Genomic DNA, 9,853 nt, shown 5'->3' on the forward strand with positions numbered 1-9,853 from the left:
TCAAAAGAAAATAACGTACGTAGCGTGATGTATAATTATACACCTACTAATAAACACAATGACCAGGGGTGTTAAAATGGCCGCATCTAAGAAAGCAATATTGCTATTTGACATTTGTTTGCATTGCGCACTTACTTTTATATGCGCAAATGTCAAATTGCAATATTGTTTTCTTAGATGAATTGCTTCTATGTGGCCATTTTAACCCCCCAGTTCAGTACAATTATTGATTATATTTCAATAAGATGACGTTTTACAATCGTCTTAATGCGCGGTAAGAATTAGATCTGTCAAAATACGTAAGCTAGTGTTGTGATGTTTACGAGTATGAGCATAGTGATGTATCAATCGATATTAGGTCCATCGGTTTAGCGACTTTTTAAATCGTTCCAACCATTCGTGCATGATTGACACCAGGGTTGATGAAGTTGGTAATCCACCTAACAACCCGATAGAAGAAGACGTGCATGGTCAGGAATGTACAGTAAATCTTATATTTTTTTCCACGATATTAATATACATCTATAAACTACATATAATATAAGTCGTGTGTTTTTCCAACTCGTTATAATCTGGGAGTCTAAGCTAGAGTGAATAGGCATTTGTTAGGTAAGCGTGATCCATCCTAGACTACATCGTCACATACCATCAGGTGAGATTGTGGTAGAGCCCGTATCATTAAAAAAAAAAGATCTATTTCCCGTTGAGGTAGGCATGGAGCACGAAATTTTGTATTTTTGGGTATTTTTTTCGAATTTTAATATTTTACATTTTATTTACAATAAATGCACTAACACTCGTAGGAAGAAGTAGGTGTTATTTGTATTTGTAAGCAGTGACATAATGACATAATAAGCAGGTGCACACAATATTTTTAAAGCAAAACTTTCCTACTACCTAGTTAGGTGTTGATTTTATTGACGAAAATAGATTGAATGGCGCACTTAAATACCTAGGTTTATAAGCTTTGCATTGCTGGCGATGATATTTCAACGGTAACTTTCAAGAATAATAAATATTGACGATATTAACTCGTCTTTTTTTCCTTTTTTTTGTGGTCTGTGCTTGGAACTAACGCGTAGTTCCAAGCATAGACCCTAAGGAAAGAAGCCGGTATTTTTACAGGAAAAGATTTTATTATTTTACAACCTCAGTATAATTAGTAGATACTATAGAAATGTTTAAATACAGTTAATAGGGTACTTATAATTCTGTCATTGTTTTAAATTATTTGTTTCGAGGAAGCAACGGTCGGCGACGAACCTCGTGCCGACTTTACAAAAAAAAAGAAACGGGTGCTTTTTCTTCCGTGGCGGTTGACAATATTGTTGTGAGTTTGCTGTTTAGAATAGCTTAGGAGAATTAAAAAAAAGAATAGAAAATAAAAATATATTGGTATAACTGTGTAAATAATTACCTGACTTGTAATTTGGGCTGGTTTCCCTCTTTCTTCTGTAGAAAACTGTACCTGTCATATTTCCAGATAAGGTAACGAGATCCCATCAAAACGGGATAACACTAAGGATGATGATTATCAATTATGATGGTTTATAACGTCTAATGTGACTAGTAATAAGTAGTGGTCAATTCACGGTAGTCGGCTACGCGCCCGAGATAAAATGCGATGCGAAATATGCTTCAAGTTTTTCGTGTCCCCTAGCTATAGGTACATGGAACGCTATGACTTGAAACTATCTTCAATTTTGTTTTTATCACTTGAAACTATCTTAATTTAAGTAGTACATATTTATTTTCCTACACAAAACCTCCACAGAATCATTTTCGAGATAATGGTTGACATCATCACCTCTAAGAACAAATTAAAAATAATTCATACACAAAAACCCAAAAAAAAAAAAAAACAATAAAGTAAACTATGATTTCTATCGAAAGACAAAGGCTTTTATTGCATTTGAAGTCTTAAAATTTTGAATTGCGAACACTAATATTTCTGTTTGTCGGTGTTTATGTTTGTCTTTGTATTTGATTGTTCTTTTGTTTTCGTTATTCATTTGTTTTTCGAGGTTTCTTTTGTTTTTGATAAGAAATTGGTGACGGTTTCAGGAAGGGGCGGCGTCGGGTTGTGCAGTTTTGAATTGTTTATGATTACAGTTATACCCTTATTGTCTGGTAATAACTTTAGATGGCATGCCATTAACTTTTGAGTTATGGAGTAAAAAAATGTCAGTTATCAGTGTTATATTTATTTCCTAAAGATCGGAAAGAAGAAAACGTAGAAAAATCTATTTTCAATCAAAACTGCCTTTTTTCCAACTGATGGCTTTTCTTTTTGTAACTCATCTTTCAGACGGAGCACACTACACGTTGCTCCACATTTTATAGCAATTTATCACGAATTTTATGCATGGAAACCTGTCAAAATTTAGGAACATTCAACAGTGCTGCTACCTACATTTCATTTTCTAGTTTTTATCCCCATTTGTATTTAAAGAACCGGGTAAGAGCCCTCAGAGGTCCTTGTTTAATCTTAGTCCTTGCAAACTTACTTGTCACAAAAGAGTGTTTAAATATTATTATCATGAATTTTGTCTACTATCTTCGCTTCTAATACAGTAACAAGGTTAAAATTGAATTGGTTAAAATTGAATAAGACGCGACGAATTTGTCAAAAACATCATAGAAGGGAAGATAGAAGGAAAGAGAGGAAGGGAAAGACCAAAAAGAGCTTACATGGAATAGATTTAGCAGAAGGTGAAGTCAAAGATTTAGGCCGCGATAGACAAGAATGGAATGCTGCACCGACAAGAGCGTGGCTCTTAAGTTGATGATGGTAACATTCTTGATTTTGTCTAGGCTCTGCCAATATTTTCTTCACCTTATAAATATCCTACCCATAATTTCTAATGCAAAGAGAAGAGTTAAAACTTTTGATATATTCTGATATTTTTCTTTAGTCTTAAATATGTAGGTTACCTTACGATAATGAACAAAACCTTTATCATTTATTATTCATATTCACAGCAGTCATTTTCCATCGTCACTTCATTACGCCGTCTCATTAATAAAAAGGAAAAAATATACAATTTTTAATTTTAATTTTCCACAAAGACAAAGGGTACATTATTCAGATTGCCCCCGAGAAGACCAGACCACAATAAGGTATTATCATTGGAGACCATTAACTGAGTGCATTCTTTTTGAAAATAAAGGCTCTCCCATCTCCCATATAGGATGTAGGGGGAGGAAGGGCCGGTTGCAACGAGTACAGTTTAGGATAGTAGACGTTTTGAAATTAGTAGTTGTTAATCGCATCATCTTCTTCAACTTTTGATACGTTTTGTTATTTTTATACATACATAAACTCACTCCTATTTCCCACCCGGGTAAGCAGAGACTATAGAGTTCCATTTGCTTCGATCCTGACACACTTCTCTTGCTTCCTCCACATTCATCAATTGCTTCATACACGCACGCCGGTTCAGTGTAGATCGTACTTTATCTTTTCTAAGTCCTTCTAGGTATTCCTCTGCCAGCCCTGCCTTGTTATTTTTCTTTCGTTTTAAATATGAAGGTTACCTTATCTTACGATACATACGATACTATGGTTTCTTACTGCTATATCTGGAGTTTGATTTGTCATCGTGGGATAAGAATTTGATTATCACTTGCTCAGCGGTAAAGGAAAACATCGTGAGGAATCCCACATTCCCGAGAAATGCTCTTCCCTTCGCGGGTTGGAAGGTCAGCGAGGTAGTCGCTTCGGCAAAAAAAACTGGACTTGTCAAATCTTCTGGTTAGGTAAGCGGACCCCGTGAAAAAACAAGATGCCGGGAGATGGAGATAGGGAGATAATGAGAAGAAGATTTTTTTTTTATTTTATTAATAAATGAAGCTACCCGCGTATTCCTCGCTATAACTAGCCACCCCATTTTATCCAGTCCCTAACCGTACCTGACGGCACCGGCCCTATAAAAACCTCAGCAGAACCTCACATCGGGTGAGGTGTCATGGGAAATTTGAGTAAATTAAAACAGGAAGACTCATTGAATCGGCATTACGGCCGCAGACATTGTGGAGGAGGGCTTTGTCACGTGGGGGCCGCGAAAAACTAACTAGCTCTCTCCAGGATAGAGATGGGAAAAGGTTGTTTTGTACGAAACATATCGGAATATTACCTAATATTGTTAACGACTTCCGTGGTCAGTGGTTGAGCGCTGTGCTCACGATCCGGAGGTCCCGGTTTCGAATCCCGGTGGGGACAAATCACAAAAAACACTTTGTAATCCCTAGTTTGTTTAAGACAATACAGGCTGATCACCTGATTGTCCAAAAGTAAGATGATCGGTGCTTCGGAAGGCACGTTAAGCCGTTGGTCCCGGTTATTACTTACTGATGTACCTAAGTACGTAGTCGTTACATGAGTCATGTCAGGGGCCTATGGCGGCTCAAAAATAAACTTGACACCAGGGTTGATGGGGTTGTTGGTAATCCACCTCACAACCCACACGATAGAAGAAGAAGAAGATAATATTGTTGCTACTATACTGTTCTGAGAGGTAATAAAACATAGAACACGTTCAGCTGCTTGTCTTCCCGGGCATGTCGTAAAATCCGACAAAGGGATTGAGTCCGTTCTAGCATGATGGGCAATTGTTATCGATAGGCTGATCCTTTGGTACCATAAGGTTCATCATCCATCTTAGGACTTCGTATCAACAGTGGCTAGTTGTCTGATTACTCGTGACTCTGCCCACCCTCTTAGGGATTACGGGCGTGAGTTTATGTATGTATCGATTAGTAAATATTACCTACTGATGATGAATACTTCATCCCCTCTAGCAGTATCCCGTTTTTCACAGGGTCAACTTACGTAGCTTGAAGATTTGCCAGGTTCGGTTTTTTTACAGAAGTGACTAATTATTCATGATTACTTATCCTTTTAAGATAAGAATATTTAGCGGAGTGTTATTTTGGGATGATTCAGTGAATTAATTTATGGGTTTGCAAATGTACAAGCAAGTGCCATGCTTTTCGAATTTTTCTTTCCCGATTTTGAATTAAACAGGTTTTTTTTTCTTTTATTTAGGGGTTTTTAACAGAGTTTGTTATATTAACTCTATTTCGGTGTGCAGAGAAATGATGACAAAATAAGTGAAGTGTTACATATACGTACATGCGACAAAAGTGTTTATTAAAATAAACACATGTAATGAAATATTATACAGGGTGTTAGTGATATCGTAACGAAAATTTTCAAGGATGATTCAGACCATGATTCTGAGTTGATATCAAGTGGAATTTTCCGTCGCAAAATTAATGTTTTCTTTTTTAGTTTTCTCTCCACCAACCCGCATTGGAGCAGCGTGGTGGATTATGCTCCATACCCCCTCCGGTTGATTGAGGGGAGGTTGTGCCCAGCAGTGGGACGTCCCATTGTTGGGCATATATACATACATGCATAAATACTTATATGCTTATATACATACATACATACATATAGGCTGTTCATGTACCTATGTATATTTTTGTTTCTGGAAGAATTTCTGGAAAAGGAGGGATCGGCCAGTTGCACTATGCATTGCATATGCACTGCTGGGTTGATAACGTGTGCTCGCCCCACTGTTTTCTCCCTGCCTATTCAATCTTTCTCAAATTGGAGTGAGTGTAAGCGTGTACCAAATTAGACCACATTTTCACCCTCCAACAGTTGAAATTGGTTTAAACGCAAACCTAACAACAAAACATAATATAGCATCACGTAGCATCACGTCTGTATCCCCGAAGGGGTAGGCAGAGGTGTATAATAAATACAGTATACACCTACACCTTGCCAGTTATGTTTAAGTCCCATGTAATAGTCAGCGAGATTATTGCTATTGTTGCAAACTCTTCGCAGGTTTTATATCTTTTTATATGTTTTTTATATTTCTTCTTTTTTGACGTGTTTTTATCTTGGTTTTGTTTCGTTCTTACGTCTTGTGCTTCTTTGATGAACATTGGTGAAAATACATTAAAATATCTCTCAAAGCTAAGTATTTGTTATTCCTTCATTTCATTTAGTAATACAGTCCACAACATATTCATCATATTCATCAGCTACCGTCGTAGCTCACAGCCATTCAATCAATCAATCATTAATACTCTATTGCACAACAACATATACAAAGGACATAAACACACGAATAAAACATAAGCACAATAGGCGGCCTTATAGCTAAACAGCAATTTCTGCCAGGCAACCTTAGGGTGAAAGTAGATTATTCATTGGAGCACGGGCTGGTGCAATTAACATTGATACCAACATAACAAAAAAAAGCGGTCACTAATCCTGGAAACCTCCTGATACCAACTATCTACAATCAAAACATGATTTTTAACGTATGAAAAAATACCCATTGAAACCAATTAGAATATTAGCGTGACTTTATAAATGTAATATCCAGACATAAATCTGTTCCATTGCCCAGCTCTATCTCTACAAAAGTAGAAAAGAGACGGAGGATATTAGCAGGTCACATTATTGTGATCTGCATGACTGCAGGCGCCAGCGGCTATTGTGTTGGTCGCACCATAAGTAATTAGGTGTCATGTTTCTATAAACTTATACCAACTACGGGTATGCGGAGTCTTAATTAATTATAATGCGTGCGGCATAAGTTGGCTTTCTCTAGAGACTTCGGTTTGTGCTGAAAAGTATTTTCTGTTCTTTTTTCGCGGAATATTAGTAATGAAAGAATATGGGTGGTTTCTGGGTTGTTTTAAAGAGATGTAGGTGTTAGTTAATATAGTAAATGATTTTTTTTCAGTAATTTTATTTTTTATGACATTTTATATTTTGTGGCTGGTGTTTTTATTTTTTCAATCGCGGAGGGTATCTAAATATCTACCGCATAGCGTTTAAACTATCTTTGAGAGAAAACTTTTTATCTACAATTCTAACTGGAACGAACTACGGCCAAATAGAATTGTTATTACTTCTTGTTGGAAACATTACATACACCATAGTTTACTCGCTAGTAGTTAAAACTTACTGCAGTGGATCTCACTTGTCCGGCTAAGTAGTCTAACATATATCGGTGGCAAACCTGCAATAAGTCACGATAAAAACTGCAGTGAAGATGAACAAAGTTTACGACTCTATACCCAATCGGGATAGACAGAGGCACATCCATCGTAAGAGCAAAAAAAAACAAAAAAAAAGAAACAAAAAAGAAACAAAAAAGTGAGAGAGTTGCGCGTGAAAACATTGTCTACAGAAAACTATTATTTTCTATTTACGGAATGTGACTGTTAGCCTGGTATAAGTCATATTATCGCAGATATAAATGTTTTAAAATGTTTAGAAAAATCATTTCCTTTGACAGTATTGGAACATATTCGGTTTTTAGCAAACGAAAATGTTTCTTTATTCTATTAATTTGCCGGTAGATGGCGCTACGCGTTGCGTTCATGGTAGAGCAGTGGTAGGTAGAGTCGCAGAACAGAGTAGTTAATAATCAAAATAATTGTATACATTTAAAATTAAAATATGTTTTTTATATTTAAAGATAATTTGAGTGCATTTGACCACATTCCAGCTTGGTCTAAAGCAGCAATGTGTGTAAGGTGGAGCTCGCAAACTCAAATAGTGCTTACCTAATGACTCTGGCCATGAAAATCCCAAACATATTATTTATTATCGACACTTAAAAAAGAATCGGTCATTTGTTTTTACTTAACCTGACATGTTGTTCAAATCGGATATCATAGTACGGGTATTATAAAAAAAAACAAGGTGTAGGAAAATCCAGATATATACATATAATCGGTACCTACATAGTAATCTTACAATTTATGTAAGTACGCGAATTCATTTTGTTAGCCGCAAAAATGTACCCATTTCCTAAAATTGACCAATAACTTACAAGAACAAAATTTTCATTTACAAGATAAAAACGCCAGCCAGCTGTGCCATTCTAAATGCCTTCAAGCACGCGACATGCCTCCGAACAGCTGAACGAGTGTTCCGTACGCGGCACACGGCCTATTGTCTCGTTATACCAACTATTGTAAGATGCCGTGAGAGAGAAAGGGACGGTAAGAGTCTCCGAGGTGGGGCACAGGTTTTACAAGCCGCGCTGTGATTGGTCGCGGCGCCGACGCCCCAAACCCCACCCCCCGCCGCCCCAAGTCCACGAGAGCATCAAAACGAACCGTCAGTCTATCGCCAGTCTCGACGCGACATAATCGCCTCATCGTCTGTGCTCATTCATCGCATTGTGCCATACAACCCCATAGAGCTAATGCTCTAATAGAGTCTTTAACTTGAATCATAATGTCGACTTTGAGTCATCACCCGTACGCGTTTTCCATGCACCATGGAATGTTGCCGGAGTACGCCAGTGCCCCGCAGCCGCTGCCCGCATCGTCGCCGCAGTCAGAGGGACACATCAAGAGGCCAATGAACGCCTTTATGGTCTGGTCTCGACTCCAACGACGACAGATAGCGAAAGACAATCCGAAAATGCACAACTCAGAGATCTCGAAGCGCTTAGGTGCGGAATGGAAACTGTTAACGGAGATGCAGAAACGACCGTTCATCGATGAAGCTAAGAGGCTGAGAGCTCTACACATGAAGGAGCACCCGAACTACAAGTACAGGCCGCGGAGGAAGCCGAAGCCGCCTACACAGGGAGGGGCCCCGGGCGCTGGAGCGTTCCCTAGCTTCCCGCTTCCGTACTTCGCTGGTCCAGCGCCGACCGTGGGACATCTAGATGCTTTGTCGTACCCGGCCGTGTCACCGTACTTCCCGCATCAGTTGGACCACCTGCAGTTCTCTAAACTGATGGCTCCATCGCCGGACAAGTTGCCGACGGTGTCGTCGTCGGCCGCGGCCGTCGTGTCGTCATTCTACTCATCCCTGTACACATCGCCAGCAGCGCCACCAAAGCCTTTTTCGTCTCCCCTGTTCCACCAATACGGGGCGGCGCCCTCCTCACCGGTGTCTCCACAGACGCCGATGCAGCACAGCCCTCATGACGACCAGCTGCGAAGGCCGGTGTCTGTCATATATTGAAGACCAACCTGCCTTCCTTAAAGGATTGGTTTCCTTTGAGGTTGCGCGTTAAAGAGGATCAACTGCATTTAGTGCTATCTATGGACAGTGATATAAGTCAAGTCGTATGAACATTATTTATTGATTCTAGTTTTAGTTGAATGGAGTGCATCTCATATCAAGTGACTTGTAAATATTTCGAGAGTTTACCGTAGGCCGCCTGCTCCCGGATTGTTTAACTGTGATTGTTATTTTCGATGCATCTTTAGATGTTTAAGGTAAAGTAGATTATTTTATAAGTGTTTCTATATTTAGTTGAATAGTCAAGACATGTAATTATGATTCCTGATTTTGTTTCTCGTCACTAAATACGTCAGTTTGTTGAGTTTGATTGTTTCATTTGTACCTTCAGTCGTAGGGTTATCTTGGCTTTACTTTTAGAAGTCTGTAACTTATTTATTGACTCCGAATGTAGAAGTAATTGTATAATGTAAATTAGTCGTCTAAATTGTAAGTTATTAGTGCATTTAAAATGTAAATATTATTAGGAACGAATGTATTATAGCAAATGAAAAAAGAAAATTTGTTAATGCCATAAAATAAACAGTGAATTGTTTTTATTTAATATTTTGTTTTCTTTTGGTTTTATCTATTTTGATTTTAGAGTGTTTCAATTATTATTTTGATGTAGGTACCTACCTACCTACCTTTATATAAATTTAACGCTTACAACCATTTTAGTTAAAAAATGTTGATCACGGGTATTTACACCATTATAAAATTTATTACAGTTGATTTTAAAATTTTGACATCAAACCGGTGTCAGTATTTCTATGCACTGACTAACTTTGAAAAAAA

General features: G+C 37.9%; 1 protein-coding gene across 1 annotated transcript; it reads left to right on the forward strand.

The window, feature by feature from the left end:
* The first annotated feature begins 8,173 nt into the window (after positions 1-8,173).
* LOC126375375 (SOX domain-containing protein dichaete-like) lies at positions 8,174-9,594 on the forward strand. Its single transcript, XM_050022317.1, has one exon. It carries the CDS (start codon positions 8,276-8,278, stop codon positions 9,014-9,016), a length of 741 nt encoding a protein of 246 aa, XP_049878274.1. The 5' UTR covers positions 8,174-8,275; the 3' UTR covers positions 9,017-9,594.
* The last annotated feature ends 259 nt before the right edge of the window (positions 9,595-9,853 follow it).

The sequence above is a fragment of the Pectinophora gossypiella genome, chromosome 1 (assembly GCF_024362695.1).
Source record: "Pectinophora gossypiella chromosome 1, ilPecGoss1.1, whole genome shotgun sequence".
Lineage (NCBI taxonomy): Eukaryota > Metazoa > Arthropoda > Insecta > Lepidoptera > Gelechiidae > Pectinophora > Pectinophora gossypiella.